The sequence below is a fragment of the Grampus griseus genome (genome assembly GCF_964374135.1).
Source record: "Grampus griseus genome assembly, chromosome: 16".
Lineage (NCBI taxonomy): Eukaryota > Metazoa > Chordata > Mammalia > Artiodactyla > Delphinidae > Grampus > Grampus griseus.
The window spans coordinates 81,172,657-81,190,669 of NC_139010.1; the positions used below are offsets into that span (position 1 = coordinate 81,172,657).

Genomic DNA, 18,013 nt, shown 5'->3' on the forward strand with positions numbered 1-18,013 from the left:
TGACCTATGCTATATGGTCAAGAATTAATGAAAAAGAAGAAATGGTCCTAAACATTCCTTGGGATTAAATGCTGTTCGGCCATGTTATTTTCAGATAAGTTCCCTTTTAGTAAGTTGTCTGATAGACATGGAGTGGTGCCCTGGTTCACCTTTATTTCCCGGGGGTGGGGCCGACCTCGTTCGCTTTACTCCTCTTGTGCGGTTCAGCATTTTCCTGATCAATGCTCTTCCCTGTCTCTCTTGTCACCTATCCTGTCCTTTGTCGTGCATTGACTTGTGATGACTCTCTCTCGCACTCGGTGATGATGATCTCTTGTGTTCCCTTGTTACCGTGACCTCTGGGTCCCTGTGCCCCTTTGTCTCCTGTGGTCTTGGTCGTCCCGTGCCCTCCAGGCTCGCGTTGGACGACGCCATTCGACACAAGCCGCTGAACATGTCATCCCGTTTTTCACCCAGGGTGGCGGGGGAGAATGACTTCCTTCAGACTGTTATAAACAAAGTCATTGCTGCCAAAGAAGTCAACCACAAGGGCCAGGGTATGTATTCTATGGTTTTGTTTCTATAAGAGTCCATTTGCATGAACTTGGGAACGTGCTGTGGTTTGAATTTTAGTTTGATGATGATGATGACGATGATGACGATGATATTGATGATGATGATGAAAATGACAACAGTGATTGATGCTGATAATGACATGATGATGATAATGGTGATGATAATGATGGTGATATTGATACGATGATAATGACAATGATGGTGATGATGATGTTGATGACGATGATGATGATGATGATGATAACAGTGATACTGATGGTGGTGGTGCTGCTGACGCTGATGATGATGGTGGCAGGGTTGGGTAATGATGTACTCGCTGTCCCTGATGTACGGCCTGTGAGGGTTTTCTTGCCGATCATCTTTTTTTTTTTTTTAACATCTTTATTGGAGTATAATTGCTTTACAATGGTGTGTTAGTTTCTGCTTTATAACAAAGTGAATCAGTTATACATATACATATGTTCCCATATCTGTTCCCTCTTGCGTCTCCCTTTCTCCCACCCTCCCTATCCCACCCCTCCAGGCGGTCACAAAGCACCGAGCCGATATCCCTGTGCCATGCGGGTGCTTCCCACTAGCTACCTACCTTACGTTTGTTAGTGTATATATATCCATGCCTCTCTCTCGCCGTGTCACAGCTCAGCCTTCCCCCTCGCCATATCCTCAAGTCCGTTCTCCAGTAGGTCTGCGTCTTTATTCCTATCTTACCCCTAGGTTCTTCATGACATTTTTTTTCTTAAATTCCATATATATGTGTTAGCATACGGTATTTGTCTTTTTCTTTCTGACTTACTTCACTCTGTATGACAGACTCTAGGTCTATACACCTCATTACAAATAGCTCAATTTCGTTTCTTTTTATGGCTGAGTAATATTCCATTGTGTATATGTGCCACATCTTCTTTATCCATTCATCCGATGATGGGCACTTGGGTTGTTTCCATCTCCGGGCTATCTTGCCGATCATCTTTGTAAACATTGCTGAGAGCCAAGCTCCTGGATGAGAGGAGAAAACTGACTAGGATACGATGAAATGTTTGGAAAGAGCCCAGGGTTGATAGGACTGGAAGCAGCTCCTCTGTTTGCTTTCCTCAGACTTCTCCAGCCACCTCCTCTGTTCAGAACACTTGAATGACTTCACAAGAGAAGAAAATAACTGTCCACTGCCTGTGATTTCACCTTGCTGTTTAGAGACACAGAGACATTCAACATCACCCACCTCCCCACGTGCTCTTCTCGCTGGTTTTTTCTCTCTCACTCGTGTTGTGAACTAATCACTGCCACCTTGTTTTCCGGGGCTCTCGCACCCCGTACCCCTGAGATAGTGGCTCCATTTCGCAGACTGGCTCCCCTTCAGTTTTGTAATCGAGGGGATTTCTCCTCCCCTGCTCCCCAGCCTGCAGTCATCGTTTTTAATCCCACGCTGACAAGTTTCCCAGCGGCTGACCCTCTGTTGGCAGAGGCGATGAATCAGTCACCACGGGCTGGTGACGGCTGGCCAGGAGGGCTGCCGGAAAACAAGTGTTTACTGAGGCCCCGCTTCCAGCTGGAAGGGAAGTTGGGGGAGTCACCTTCTGAGTTGCTCCGACCTGAGGCTGCTTTTAGCAGCCGTGGGAATATCCATTCCTCAGTCCTTGATTAGATGCAGACTTAACCATAAACTCAGTAGAGCTGAGGTGAACAGACCTGCTTCATTGTCTAGTTACCTTATGTCACCAGACTTTTAAGAAACAATTATCTTGATTCATTTCCCACTGTTCTAAGGGAGAGCGTGAATCAAACCTAAAGAATGTCCTGGAGGAATTAACAGCCCCCATCCCTCTGCAGGGGCTTTTTTGGCTTTCTTTTGATATGAACCACCCCCCTTCCCTGGAAAACAACAAAGCAAAAACCCCAACCCAAAATGTGAATGAATCGTGGCCTCTCTAGACAGAATTTTCAGCTGACCCAGGACCCGTCTTCCCATAAATTACCAGCCCTCCCAATTTGCGCTTTAACTGAAAACCGCAGGGAGACCCAATTAAAGCTGTTTGATGAGAGCGCTCTGAGGCAGTGGCCCCAGGCCCCAGGCCCCCGGCTCCTCTTGCAAAGTCATCAGAGTTTTGATACACTTTTATTACAGAGTCACGCAGGGAAAGTGGAGACTGGTGGCCGGCCAGCAGGAACTTGCTCACAGAGAGGACCCGTGGCCCTCTGTCAGTCTCACTGGTATTGTGGCCAAAATCTGTGTCGCAGAGATGGACTGTTGCCAGGGGACCCCGATTCCTTGAACTCTGGGGGGAGGAGGGGTGCTTTCAGGTCACAGTGAGAGCTAAGTGACAAGAACATTGATTGTTTTCAGAGGGACCATTGGTGCCTTCCTGAACCAAAATGCCCTTGGGCCACATCACTGGCTCAGGTTGACCTTGAACCGGAAGTGATGGAGTGACCTTTCGCCAGGGCTCACTCTCAGGCCTATTTCAGTGCATTACAGGGAGAGCTGAGAGGCCCGGGGCCCAGTGAATGCAGCATGGAGCGAGCTGCTAGGTTTGCGGAGTTTTGCCCAGTGGAGCCCCATGTTTCCATCCATGGTGACCCATCAGTTCACACAGTCAAGTGCACAGAGCTGTGGAAGGGACTTGGAGGGACATGGCCTGTCCCTTCTGAACTGGTCTCCAGGCTTTGGCCTAGTTTAGGTTAACATCTACATGTTTACTTGTTGCAATGGACATCTTTTATATTTAGCCCAAATTATTCTGAACCCAGAGGCGCTGGGTATTTTATGTGGACGGTGAGTCCTCCTCCACCCCCAGACGTCTGCTCCTGTTGTTTGAAATATAGCATATGCTAATACTCCCTTTTGTGTTTAGTTACTCTGGTTTAGCAAAAGTCAACTTAAATACACTTTTCCCTTGAAAATTGGCCTCATTTCCTCCTCTGAGGAAAGTGTTGGAAACCCAACGTAACTGGGCAAATTTAATCTCTGTGTTTAAATTGTGTTATAACAAGTTGTGTCACCAAGTTACTGGTTCATCAGCTAGTTGAGCAAGCTGGTACTTGTGAGAAAGCAAAGGTGTTGGAAAGACATCTTTACTTTTACGCTCTTAAATAATTATCTCAGCACGTCCTGCAAGTCCTTGAAAAGTGTCTTCGAGTTAGATTTATTCTGGAGATACTCCTTCCTTTGGGAGGTTTCGGGACTCAGACTCCTAAGATTTAGCTGCGTCCTGGTGTCCCCAGCAGGGAACAGGTTCATGTCAAGTGTCACGTGCAGTGATAATTCCCCTTGCACTTCTGTGAGCGTCCCTTTTCCCTGGTCTGCTCCACTGGAGGACAGAGCCAGGGGTTAGGTGCCCGGCACTCCAAGGGTCCGTCTGTTCACTCATCCTACAGGCCTGGAGCTGTGCCAGCTTGTGGTGCTTCTTTTTAATGTAAATTTATTTATTTATCTGTTTATGGCTGTGTTGGGTCTTTGTTGCTGCGCGCAGGCTTTCTCTAGTTGTGGCGAGTGGGGGCTATTCTTCGTTGTGGGCTCCTCATTGCTGTGGCTTCTCCTGTTGCGGAGCATGGGCTCTAGGTGCACGGGCTTCAGTAGTTGTGACTCTCAGGCTTTGCAGTGCAGGCTCGGTAGTTGTGGTGCACGGGCTTAGTCGCTCCGCGGCATGTGGGATCTTCCCGGATCAGGGATCGAACCCATGTCCCCTGCATTGGCAGGAGGGTTCTTAACCACTGCACCACCAGGGAAGTCCCGCTTGTGGTGCTTCTGTGTGAATTAGAAAGAGATGGTCTGTCCTCTGGGTGAGTGGGGAGACGTATCGCTGCCAGGATACACAGCTTGGTGAGCAGAGTGCAGGCTGGATTTAGCTCCCACTTGCCTTTCTTTGCTAGTTGCCTTGTGCAGTGCACATCCTGAGCAATGATACACATGTCCCTGCTGGGGTGCTACCCCCGACGACTCTTTAGAGACCTGTTTTTATTGGTTATGCTTCTCTCCTAATTCTTCAACTGTCCCTCTCATGGTCGGGAATTTTATATCTTAAAAAGAAAGGGGAAAAATATAGAAGGAAAGAAAAGAAAAGGAAACAAACAAAAAATTCTCCCTCTGTCTCTGTACTGACTAGCTCTTGACTCCACTGTTGATTTCTCAGTGGAATCTTTCGCCTGCTGTCCGCCCTTCATCTCCTGTAACTTCTCTGTCCTTCTCCCAGCAGCGTTTGCCCCTCTCCTCCCCCAGGAGGGCTCCTGCTGAGGCCCACCCTGGTTGCCCCGTGCTGCAGACACTCCCCTTTCCTCGGGCTGCATTTTGTGCCGTCGGCCACATTGATGCCACCCGCACCTGGTTTTCTTTTTTCTCTGCCCTCTGCCTACCCCTGACTCTCGCCTACTTCTCTTTCCTCGTGTGGACTCTCAATGTCAGCAGCTCTCCTGGGCACAGGACGGGCGTCTTCTTGCTCTCCTCCCTCTGTGCTCTGACCCTTCAGGACGTCTCCACTGGGATGCAGGGTGTGCCAGCACCTGCTCTTGGTCATGCCCGGGACTGTCGCCATCTCTGAGAGCCACTCCCCCTCCATCCCTCCTTCCTTCACTTCTGATATGACCCCGATGCTGCTCACAGCACCCCCGCCCCCGGTGCTGAGGTCCTGCCAGGGTCCGCCTGGGCTCCTGCAGTGGTCTCTCCACTGGGGTCCTCACTTCACTCTAAATTCCCAGCTACCCAGTCCCATGCAGCCACCTGAGCCCTGTCAGGTCAGACTCTGGTCGGACTACTCCCCCGGGCCCCTTGGTGGGGACCAGAGCTCCTGCCACGGCCGACAGGCCCTGGGGTCAGGTCTGTGCTGCTTTCCCAGCCGCATCCCACGCCTCTTCTGTCTGCATCTTGGGGCTGCAGCCTGGAACCCCCTTATTTAGCATCTCATCACCCCTCAGATCTCAGCACAATGTTCCTTCCTCAGGGGAGCCTCTGTGACGCCCAGGAGCGCGGTCTCCACGTGTGCTTTAGAAAGCTCTTTGTAGGCACGTATTTCACAGAGACACCCTTGGTGTTTGGCTCATGGAATAGAATTGAGCCCCTGGCAGTGGTGTGGTGAGTCTTTGCCCTGTGTCTGCAGTGCCCTGTGTGTGTCTGGCACACAGTGGGTGCACATTAGGTACTTTTGAATAAATCAGAGGGACAGTCTAGTTGGCAATAGGAGAGGGCTTTCACCGGCTGGTAAAGAAGAAAATGTCATCAGTGACCGTGGACTTTCTCAACGACAAGTTGTGTAAATCTTTGCAGAGGACAGGCCAGCTGCTGGGAGACGAGGGGGCTGGAGGGGGGAGGGGGAGGGAGTGAGGCGTGAGGTTTAATTCAGCAGAGCCGCTTGCAGCAGGAGCAGCCTCAGGTGTGTTCCTTGTGTGTCCACATCAGCTGTCTTCCAGGTCCAGTTAGAATGAAAGTTGTTTGTGAACAAGGTCTGTAGTTTTCCCATTTTCTTCTACTGAGTGCAGGGTGCTGAGCTAAACAGTGGTGAGTGGTCCCCAGAAGCGTGCATCTAGAGGAGGGACAGCTGGACAGACAGACACATACACACGTGGGCACACACACAATAGTCACGTAAGTGAGGACAGGTACTGTTATGTTCTGATGGGCAGGTGGGGTTCCGCAGAGCTGAGTGAGAGGAGAGCAAGCAGGCCAGGCCCCCAGAATCTCAAGGATGGAGACCCCGACCTGCCGACTGATAGTGACGCCCCTCCCTCCCTAGGGGAGCACGTCCTTGCAAACACTGACGGAGCCAAGCGACTGCTTTGTGTCCTGCCTTTGACTTTGTTAAGTGTTGGCTTTCTACCCTCTTATTGTTTGATTGCTGCTCCTGGAGCATTTTATACAAAATGCGTCAGCTTTTGTGGAGCGGGGGACAGAGGGCAGGGCACACACGCCTCCCAGGTACACCGTGCTCTCTCTCGGGCATCCTTGCACCTCTTTTAGAGGGTTTGAAAGCCTTCATTTTCCCCCTTGGAGAAAGGAGCTGAGTGGTGGCCAGAGCATTAGTTGCTACTTTGCTGTGACATTGTGAAACAGAGGGACGGGGCTGCCCTGACTGCCGCTGTCCCAGTCGTGTGGCTGGCCCGCTGGTGGTCCCCAGCCCTGTGTTCTGCGGCTCCCCTTCCCGGGAGCACGGGTGCCGCTGAGCAACTGGATACTTTTGTGGGTTTGTGAAGCTGCGAATTTACCCCCTGAATCCTCTCTCGCTGTCATTCTTCTTGGGAGAATGGAAAATGATAGCCTTCTCAATCCCCTTCCAGAAGAATGCTACCTTCTGATTTGTCTTCAATGTATATCAACTCAAAAGAGTCATCAGTCCCAGGCAGAGGTAGCACGTAACTGCTGTTATGTCCTTAGGCTCCTCCAGTGTGGGATTTGCATCCCAGCTAATCAGATGCGGGCATCTGTGCCAGGCACCTTTTCCCTGGTCCCGCTCCTGTCTTTCTTATCCACCCACACTTCCTCTTAAGGCATTGCGTTGTGAATTAAAAGCTGCTCATTTATTGATATTGATTTCATGAAAACTTCTAAAAATGTACAAGATATAAAGATGTACATGATAAAATGCGACTCATGCATCCATTGCTTTTCTAGGTTTGTGGGTAACATTGAAATTACTTCCTGGAGATATCCATCAGATAAGAAAAGAATTTCCTCATTTGGTGGACAGGACCACAGCAGTGGCTCGGAAAACGGGGTTTCCGGAGATAATCATGCCTGGTAAGAATGGATGAATCCTTTAGCCCCTCTGAGCGTGGGGTGCATGCGGCCGGCATTGGGAGGGTTTATGTAGCTGGCCGCAAAGAGCAACATTTAGGTAGGAGCTCAGGGAAGCAGAGGGTCGAGGGTGTAAAGCCCTGCGTGGCGCTGGGTCATTCCTGCAGGCAGGAGCTGTGGCCAGCGTGACAGCCGAGCACCCGGGGTCAGGCCGAGGGGAGGAGGTTTCTCTTGGTTATAATAACCCTGGAGGGCTGGTGTGGAGCGACTCCTGGTGATACAGTAACAGGCATAAGCAAATGAAACAGCATCGGCCAGAGACCCAGCCCTGAGACCTTGAGAGGGTTTCTGCCGCCAGCTGGGCAAAACGCCATCATGATCATAATCAAACGCACCGCTGTTCCGTGCTCTGCTGTTGCCCTTAATCAGGACGCCTGCAATTTGTCTTCTGCCCACAGTGTCTGGAACGGAAGAATGGACGTTTGACGTCTCGCTCACCCTGGCTGAAGGACTGAATGCGTTTGGTCGGGTGATACTTAATAATGTGATAGGGGGTGATCAGACAGGGGACCGTTTGGAGAGCTGTGCAGAATTCACTTTTAGGCTCTGAGGAACGGATTGATTATGATGGTTGGGTAGGACTAAGGCGACTCCTTTACGATAATAACGTACGTTCACGATGATAGTCCTGGGCCCGTCTTACGATCCTATAAGAGCATTTGAATTATCCAGAATGTGTTCAAAATGAAGGGAGCACAATTTGGGTAAATATACCCTCTTACGTTCCAAGCTTTGAAAATAACCCTCTTTGGTAGGTTATGGGTTAAATGTCTCTTCACCACAGTGGTCCACAGCCTTGAACCCCATCCGTTGGCCCCAGAAACGAGAGTGCAGGCATCCCACCCTCTGGTATGAATATCATTTCTGCCCCTCCCTGGCCCTGGGCAAGTTAGCCGATCTCCCTTAGCTGTGGTTTCCTCCTCTGAAGAACAAGAATAATAATAATTCCTACCTACAGATCTGGTTGGAGTTAGGATGCTTTGGGGTGTAAGTAACAGAAAACACAAGGCCAGCTCAAATGGCCACACCCTGAGCATACTTGTCGGTCATGTGAATGAGGAAAAGGGACAGAGCCTGCTGCCAGGTCAGCCTGGACCACTGGCTCCGGTTCTCTGCAGCCCGCTCTGCTGAGCTGTCTCCTTTGCGTGTTGACTTTATCCTCTGGGGACAGGTCCTGCTGGCGCCCATCTTCTTCCCAAATCCCAGTGTCCTGAAGAAGACGACATGCTTTCCACCCAGCGTTTCCAAACAAGCAGGCCGAGCGTCATCTGGCCTGGACTGCTCAGGTCCCCTGGGGACCCCGGACAGCGATGGTGGTTACGTATGCACATCGGCCACAGGGACCTCTGGAAGGGGTCAGCTCCTCCCAGCTGCCAGGGCTGTATGAGGGAGACAGGGACACACTACACATGTCTGGATAGACATCTGATCAAAAGAAGGAAGGGGGAGCAGAAAGTGACGGCCCAACACAAAGGCTGCCGCAGGGCGGATGCGCAGGTTCCACGCATGAAGCCTGTGAACGTTTACACCCGGTACCCGCTCAGTGTGTTTTAGGTATCACACTAGTATCGCCCCAACCCAACCATGGGTTTTACGCTTATTAAACTGGTAATGAGAGCCCATGTTAAGGTTAACCTCTGATATTTACATACGCCTTCAGTTTCCAAGTGACATTCATATTAATCATCTGATTTGATTCTCAACGAGATCTTGGGAAGCATGAATCTTTATCCTTGATAACCGTGGGATACTTTTTGGTTTGCAAATACTGCTCCCATTAATCTAGCTTGATTCCATATAAGGATCTTGGAAGCCTACAAATTGGTGTTGAACTAATTCCCATCAAGATTAAGCCACAGCCTGAAGACACACGGGTAACGAGCAGTGGAAACGGGGCCAAAGCACCCCATGGTCGGTGCTTCCCTGCAGCCTCCTGGTACAGGGCTTCGCTGTAGGTTCACAGGGAGAGCTGGGCACTCAGTGTGCCTCAGCATTATTGCTTCGCTGATTTTAGGGCATTTTAGGGACATGTTCTTTCTGCTCCCTCTGCCTTTCAGGGCTGTTGTGGGTCATTGTCTACTCTGTCTGTTAAAACGATAGGAAAGACATCTAACATCAGCTAGATTGAATGTTTGCCAGTCTCACCTGTAGAGGAGGTAAGCATGACACTCGGCAAGTTAAGAAAGGATGGAACACCTATTGCTTGTATGAGTCAAGGCTGTTCTATATGAAGCTAATTAACTTGGACTTCCGAGTGGACATACTGTTTGCATTTGGATTCGAGGTGCAAATTTGTAGATGAGGATAACGTCATTGACATCATGCATTTATCTTGGGTGACCTGAGGAGGCCCTCGTGTGCAAAGGGAAACCTGGGAAACTTCTGGTTCACACTGCCTGTGCCTCCCTTACAATTGATAGACTTAAAAAGTAAGTCTAAACCTCTAAGGTAATCTCATGATCGATGCATGGGAAAACTGTGCAGCTGGCTTGTTCCATCTCCTGAGTCTGGGGTTGGGCTTCCCATAGCGAGCAAGCACGGCTTGAGTGAGTCCCCCACATCCTCAGTGGCTGAGTGACCACTGAGAGGCTGTGAGCACCGCACCTTACCCTTTGGGGGGGCTCTCTCAGACCCCTGCCTTCAGCCTCGCAGAACCTGTGCCTTCTCGTATACACGTGTTTATGGAGACGTGCATCTCCCTTGCGCGGTGGGAGAGCCGGCCGTGTCACTGTTGCTGGTTCTCCTACCTTCTCATGACCCGCTGGGAATCCCTAGGTCCTTCTGAAGGATCCTGGTGGGGAAGCAGAGTTGTCGCCGGAGCTGGGAAGGCGGCTGGAGGCTTGGATGGGCCACCTGTATCTGCTTCCAGCCTCCTTCCTCCCCAGAATGAGAACCTTGTAGCCCGGGAGGCATTTGCTGAGACCCCTTTGTGAGTGAGTGCCCATCGGGGGTATCGACCTCCTATAAATTGGGTCTTACTCTTGGGCTGGAGTCAGCATCCCTAGGCCCATAGGAGGAGGGGACCCTGAGGTTCGGCCACCTCCCTGCCCAGCGCATGCTGCCTCTCTGGCTGACGAGGCCCGTGTGAAGCTGCTGTGGCCCTTTTTGATTATGGCGTTGGTGCTTTGATAGGATTTTCAGGCGGAGCCCTTGTACAGACTACCCTGCCTTATCCATCAGGCCGTTTAGTGGTGAGTGGCCTGGGGGTTAAGTGACTGGTCTGAGGTCACACAGCTAATTAGCGGCAGGTCCTGGACCGGCAGCCTTGCCTCCTGCCCCCAGCCCTGTACGCCATCCTTCTTAACTTCTCCGTGGTCGCTATCGGCGATCACAGCCCTACTTCTTTTCCAGCAGCTACTATGGCAGTGGTAGCAACCCGCTGGGATTATTACAATAATGACTTTTAAATGAAAGCTTAATCTAATAGTTGGATACATTAAAAGCCAGAATAGAGCAGTCTAGAAAGCAAAAGAAAAACAAGAAAGCAAGGGGATTTTTTTCTCTTCGGGGATCCTTGTTCTTTGCCCAGAGCAGGTCATTTGCTGCTCCTGGCCACACTGTTGAGGCAGCCAGACAGACAGCAGAGCAGCCGTCAGAGCGTAGCGATGCTTCCTCTAAATCATGTTGCTGATGAAGCTTGCAGAGTTCTCCCAGTCGGACCATTACCAGGGGCTTTGTGTATTCTCAGGAGGGGGAAGCGTCTCGAGCTCACTTGTTGCGTGTGTGTGTGGTGGTATTTTTGGGGGCACAGTTTAAGGCCCATCTCACTTAAAAAATGTATGAGGCTTTGCTCCCTGTGTCCCCGTTCAGGATCTTGACAACTGCCTGCCAGGAAGAGAGAGGATTCTTTGCAGAAAGTTTCTCTCTTGACCCATCCCTAGTCCCTGATCCTAAGTGTCAACTCAGGACATTGGCTTGGGGTTCAGATACTGTTTTTGTTCAACTCCTCAGTGGAACGAAAAGGAGGCCAATATTGCTGGTTATCCTTGGTGTGCCAGTGGGTGTTGGGATATTCCTTGGCTACTGAGCCTCAGATGACTGCAGCCATGCCCTAACAAGGGGTGGCGATGTGGGTTGCAGTGGGCCACGGATGCTGGGGGTTGGGGGGGGCTAGCGTCTGCGCAAACCCACTGACAGCATTCGAGCTGCCCTGGGCATGGGCTGCCCATGGAGTGTAAGAGCTCCTCTGCCCACGTGAAGCACCAAGCAGATAATTAGGGGCCCTGACGTTTTCCTCTTTCTTGCAAGTCTTATAGTGATGAAAATTGCCTTTGTCATGCTGTTAAATGCGGACGCTATTTTGTAGAAAATATTTCATAATCATCTAATACAGTATTTATGATACTCTGCTAGGAATGGCAGAAATCACAGTTACACTGTGAATAATGGATTGGTTTTTTTTTTTTTTTTTCTATTTTTGCGGTATGTGGGCCTCTCACTGTCGTGGCCTCTCCCGCTGCGGAGCACAGGCTCCGGACGCACAGGCTCGGCGGCCATGGCTCACGGGCCCAGCCGCTCCGCGGCACGTGGGATCTTCCCGGACCGGGGCACGAACCCGTGTCCCCTGCATCGGCAGGCAGACTCTCAACCACTGTGCCACCAGGGAAGCCCTATGGATTGGTTTTAAAGGTGTAATTTTTCCCCCCCAGGTGATGTCCGAAACGATATCTACGTAACATTAGTTCAAGGAGATTTTGATAAAGGAAGCAAAACGACGGCAAAGAATGTTGAGGTTACAGTGTCTGTTTACGATGAAGATGGAAAACGACTGGAGGTATTGATTGTTGCAAAGTTGAACCTGTAGTGTTTAAGTTTTACTTCCCAAGTGTGCGCCTTGGCTCTGCTGCAGGATGCCAAAAGCCACAATCTCATTTCTGGGGAAGAGCGTTTGCTTTTTCTTCCTTTTCTTCCCTTGCCTAAGAGGGCTGGTTTCTACCGGGTCCCAGCAGCCGGCCTGTCTCAGGACGACCCTGGGGTCCTGACCACCTTCTTTTTATTTATTTGTTTATTTTTGGCTGCGTTGGGTGTTCGTTGCTGCGCACGGGCTTTCTCTAGTTGCGGTGAGCGGGGGCTACTCTTCGCCGTGGTGCACGGGCTTCTCATTGCGGTGGCTTCTCTTGTTGCGGAGCACGGGCTCTAGGCGCGTGGGCTTCAGTAGCTGTGGCTCTTGGGCTCTAGAGCGCAGGCTCAGTAGTTGTGGCGCACGGGCTTAGTTGCTCCGCGGCATGTGGGATCTTCCTGGACCAGGGCTTGAACCTGTGTCCCCTGCATTGGCAGGCGGATTCTTAACCACTGCGCCACCAGGGAAGTCCAACTGACCACCTTCTTTTCCAAACTCTATCCTGGGGTCCCACTTGCCGGTGTAAACCCGCGGCTCAGAGGGCGAATGATCACGTTAGAAGTTCAGATACTGTTATTAGCATCTTTTGAGACAGATGGAAACTGAGCCCCAGAGAAATCAGTCACCTTGCTCAAGGTCAGAGAGCTCATGAGAGGTGGAACTGGGTTGTGAATCTGGGCCTCTGAGCCTTGTGCTTTGCTCGGTGGTGGTTACCAAGACCACCTCCTGCGTGGTCACAGCAGCCTGCGGGTGCCCTGGGAAGTGCTCAGAGGCTGCGGGCTTCTCTGAGGACTGGAGGCTGAGCCCAAGCTGGGGCCCTCCGCCAGCTGCTTCTCTGGCCCGTGGCTGCAGCCTGGGCTCCCCTGGGCCCACGTGGCCGAGAGCAGTGCCCTGTGGGTGCTCCTGAGGCCCAGCTGCGCCAGGAGGTGGGTGGCATCCTTTCTCTCTGGGTGGCCTGTGTCCAGTGTCCCTGCCCTTTTCCCCTGGGCTTTACCGGTCTCGCTCTCCGTAGAGGCGAGTGGTCAGTGTCTGTGGCTAAAGAAGGGACAGAGTGCTGCCACCTCCTTTTTGGTCTGTAGCCCTTTACTCCAGCCGCCGAGTCAGGCAACTTGCTGCGGGTCCAGGGTGAAAGTTATTAGGGGTAAGGGTACGAAGGATGGAGGACAGTAGCGTCCCCATATACCGCATAACCATGAAGATCTTAGATGTCTGTGAGCAAGGTTTTCTGCTGGCTGCTGGCTCCAGCCAGATCTGTTCTTCCATTGCTGGGAGGTGTTCCATGGGCCATGGGGTTTTTGGTGTTCCCCGAGGGCCCTCGCTCCTTCTGGATCATCAAACCGGGTGGGGGGTTGGGGGACATGGATGCAGCCTCAGACTCTGTGAGGGCTGATGCGATCTCTTTATGCCTCTTCTTTTAAAGCATGTGATTTTCCCGGGCGCTGGTGATGAAGCTATTTCAGAATACAAGTCCGTGATTTATTACCAAGTGAAACAGCCGCGCTGGTTTGAGACGGTTAAGGTATCATTTGCATGGTCCTTTTCCCATGGGGTTGATTATGAAATGCTCATTTGTACCCTGAGGAAGTTCCCGCCTCCTGCCCAGCCCAGGGCTGCCCACCGTGGACACCCTCTGCCAGCCCCCAAGGCACGTTCAACAAAGTCCTTTAGGGTTGCTAAGGAACCATGCTGGTGTTTCTTGGAATTTACATCTACTCTCATCTCCTTTGGGACCTAAAACCAGGACTTTCCTGGAGACAAATACAGAGTCCTTTAAAGATAGCAATTGTCTTTCTCTTTCGGGTCTGTTTTATGTGTGGCATGCTGTCTTTACACCAAATGGAAGAAAATAGAGATGATAATACACGGAGGGCATCGCTGGAGAGATGCGTCCTGTTCCCTTGGCCTCAGTGCTCTGCGGCTCCTAACGCAGCCCGCGGATACCCGCACGCAGCCCACACACCACGCACGGGCTTGGGTACTGGGACACCAGGCCAGCGGCTGGCTTTGGAATACAGATGTTAGCTATTAGGGACAGTCGGCTTAAAGGCAGCAGGTATTAAGTCTTTTTCCTTTTACTGTAAGTCACAAAGGGACCGCCTTCTCGCTGCAGCCGAGGGCGGGTCCCTACAACTGTAGAGGGAATACAGACACCTCCGAATCGGGGCCAAAATCGAAAATGGTAACTTTTAAACATAGACTCTTCACACTGAGGGTCACATTTAAAAACAAATTCGGCTGCCTTGTCCAGTGTGCCTGGCATCCCGGACAGTATTATCTGGTGTAAATTTTCAAAGGGCATTTGCTTCTGGGACAGTCATACCGGGGATGAGGCGTATGGTGTCTTCTCCCTGCAGCGCAGAAGAGCGTAGAGTGGTCCAGGATGTCTCCAGGGGAACAACGCTGATGGAGCGAGAAGATTTCCTAAAGGTGCTCAGCTTCTCTCTCTATTCCGCAGGTGGCCATCCCCATTGAGGACGTGAACCGCAGTCACCTCCGGTTTACCTTCCGACATAGATCGTCCCAGGACTGTGAGTAACCACACGCTTCGTTATCCCGTGTTTATCATGCACTTACTCTGGATGGTTCTAGAACGTGGCTACTGTAACACAGTGAGGTCTTGACACTTCAGCTCCGCGCCCACGCGAACCTGCTCCCGTGGAGTGCTGTCCACTCTGATTGAGTTGATCCCAGGAGATCTTCAGTTTCTTCTCAAATTTGTCTGATGAGGTGCCGCTCCTTCCTGCTCACCCCTTGGGTTTCCTCTTTCCCCTTTGGCTTGTAATACTGCCCCATCCATCAGAAAAGTCACTGAGATATAATACCTAGATTTCAAAAATTACTCTTGATGCTCTTGCATCGGTGTTGAAAACCTCTGGCTTTGCTGGCAGGTGCTGGTGCCTGGAGCTCTGGCTTTGCCTTTTCTCGTCCACGTTGGTGTAGCCTTGGCCATGAGGCTGAGACTTTGGGAGGAAAGAAGTTTGAATCAGTCAGCTTCCAGGAGGATTTATTATCGATGATTGAAGTTTGTCTCATTACCTGTGTTGAATTCGTTGTCTGTTAAGGACATCACCCTGTGCTAGACACTAAGTAAGATACCACAAGAGGAAGATACGCCCCCTGCCCTTCATGGTCTCTATCCATCTGGCAGTGGGCTAAGGTTTGAGAAAATAAGTGATGCTTGGTCATGTGTGCAGCGGCATCGAGGGAACGGTGGTCTGGGTGGGTGCATTTGTCACCCACCAGCGTGTAGGGGCCAGAGCCCTGCGGTTGGGGGACCTCAGCCCTGGCTCTGTGTATCTTCACAGATGTTTCAGCCTGAGGAGGGGAATGCATGGGGGCTGCCGATCCCTCAGCAGGATGCCGGCCGTAGGATAGGGCTCCACAGGACCACCGCTGCTGTGACGGTGTGTCTACCCTCCTTACTGTTTCTGGGGGCCTGCCTGACCTGTGCCCTCCCCAGGGCGTGGAGCCCGCAGAGGCAAGGGTGCAGCAGAGCAGCCGGGAGGGTGAACACGTGAGCAGAGGCGTGAAGTTGGGGGTATGTAGACCCCTGTGTGGGACCAGTGAGAAGCTCTGTGAGGTTGAAGAGGCTCGAGGACTACAGGGCTGGTGTGTGGAAAGTGTGGCTGGCAGCCCGAAGCTGTGCCTGCGTGGGGCGAGACCAGTAGGTGGCTGAGCCAAGGGGTCTGGAACAGCACGGGGCCCCTCGTGGTGAGCGGGCGTGTGCAGGATGCCGGGGGTGGGTGGGAGCGCGATAGAGCATCATTCCACCCCTCCTCTTGTCCCAGTGCTTGAGGGGCCAGCTGAGAAGGGGTCGGGGCCCAAGCAGTGTGGGAGGCGCAGGGTGTGAAGTCTGGGCAGCTTGGAAAGCCGGGCCCGCCCCATTTCGGGCCAAATCCAGGCCACCAGGCAGCGGGCTGGGGTCTGCTAACTGTGGGCACTCCTGGACGGCTGAAACGTGGATGGATAAGATGTTCGGACGGATGCGGACACCTCTTTGTACGTGTTCATCGTGCTTTTACTCTCTCCTGGCGCAAGTATTTTTACCACGTTATTTAGATGAGTCCTCACCACGATGCCATGTGGTAGATCATTGGCGCTTCCTACATTACAGATGAGGAAACTGAGCCTCAGAGACCCCACCTCAGTGGCCCAGAGTCACCTGATGGTCAGTGGAAGACCTCTGGTTCCCACCCCAGTCCTTGTGTCTCCCCTGCCTTTGGGGAGCACCGAGGCCACTGCCGTCATTTGGTCTGTGTTGAGCACCTGCTGTATACACAGCTCACACAGAGAGTTCTCCTCTTGCCAGACTTAGGTTGGGTTGAGGCGTGAGATTGGCTCGCGAGAGCCACGTGCGGAGCAGCGGCCTGGGAGCGTCGCATGCATTAGGCAGAGGTGCAGGGTGAGCAGGGTCAGGTGGTGATTGGGGGAATTGGGGCAGGTATGTCTTCAGCCAAGTCCCAGAAGGTGTGGTGGGCCCAGCGCCCTGCACAGCGGAAGCTGCCGGGGGTGGGAATGGGCTGCAGGGGAGGAGAGGGTGGGGAGCCCTGTTGCAGGGCAAGGACAGGGTTCTAGAATGCACAGGGGACTTGTCTCAGAAGCACGCTCCCTCTTTAGAACAAGCTCATTCTCTCTAATTAATAGATTACACCAGGGCAGAGGGATCTCTTTGGTAGCATTTTAATTTTCAAAATCCTTGTTTTTCTTGTCAGTTTTAAGTACTCATTATAGACAAGATGCTATCACCCGGCCTCCCACGACACATTTGCATAATTAATGAAGTCTCCCCGGCCACAGCTGGTGGGGTTTGGGGAACGTGTCGAGCATTGCAAGTGGGATGCTGACGACGTCCCGAGCTGTCCGCTGCCGGCGGGGTGGGGGCCAGTGGGGCCCGTGCCGCGGCCTCGTCTGCAGATGCTCTGGGTCAGAAATGGGAGGAAGGCCACGCTGCATGCCCTCCCCGCCGCCTCAGGCAAAATGCGCGCTCTTTACCCCAAGTGGAAGAAAGTGAGGGGATTTCTCCTACCGGGAGCTGTCCTTGGGGCTGGGACGTTTGGCGCTGGTGTGACCGTCTAACACTCTGCTGCCGCTTGTTAGCCGTTCCGAACGCATCAGCTGGTGTTCTGTGTGGATGCGGGCAGATGAGTGGCTTTTGGGGCCGGCCTGCCAGGAGCCGAGTTTCCCTTGTTTGCAGGGGGCTGGTTGGGTCCGCCAGCGCTGCCCGCCCTCTGGGGCATGTGGCCTTCTTCTGTGGCCTCTGACGTTTTGTAAATTTCTTGTCTGCCTCATAATGGCTGCTAATGAGGATGTCACAAATGCAGTCCATCCCCTGTGTGAAGATGCAGAATATTAATAAAAGGTGCACTTTTCAATTGTGTGCTACTGAAGAGTAGGGTCAGGGGAAGCCTTCTGCTGGCAGATATGCTCACGTGTCCTGAACTGCAGCTGCTTTCAGAGAGATGTGTTTTTAATTTTTTTCATGTCAGCCCAAACTTAAAAGGATCTCTTCCTTCTCACCTGAACACTGAGTTTTACGTTTTTAAGAACCCTTTCACAAAGTTCTTTCAATTTCTAGAAGTACATATTTTTTGCTTTTATCCCTCCCTTTAGCTTTGGTTGGTCAGTCGTTCATCCAGCTAATTAGCTAGCATTTATTGAGCACCTAATGTGTGCCAGACCCGATGGACACCAGGAACGCAAAGACTAATGAGACGTGGTATCTCAGGCAGTGATGTCCTATAGCAAATATTTTGAGCCCCTGACTCAAGGTGGGCAGATGTATGCTCTTCAACCTCTGTCCTTTCATCTCCAAAAAGAGAATCTGGGATCTATAATTTTTT

The 18,013-nt window shown here is 51.8% G+C and overlaps 1 protein-coding gene across 3 annotated transcripts in view; it reads left to right on the forward strand.

The window, feature by feature from the left end:
* DOCK1 (dedicator of cytokinesis 1) overlaps nt 1–18,013 on the forward strand; it is a 526,850-nt gene that overhangs the window by 83,576 nt on the left and 425,261 nt on the right. For 2 of the 3 annotated variants that reach the window (XM_082673365.1, XM_082673366.1), the window contains exons 12-16: nt 394–536; nt 7,151–7,276; nt 11,983–12,107; nt 13,594–13,692; nt 14,629–14,701. In XM_082673365.1, the coding sequence (XP_082529491.1) occupies nt 394–536; nt 7,151–7,276; nt 11,983–12,107; nt 13,594–13,692; nt 14,629–14,701 (566 nt within the window). The remainder of the gene's footprint in view (nt 1–393; nt 537–7,150; nt 7,277–11,982; nt 12,108–13,593; nt 13,693–14,628; nt 14,702–18,013) is intronic. The other variant, XM_082673367.1, reaches the window with a different exon arrangement.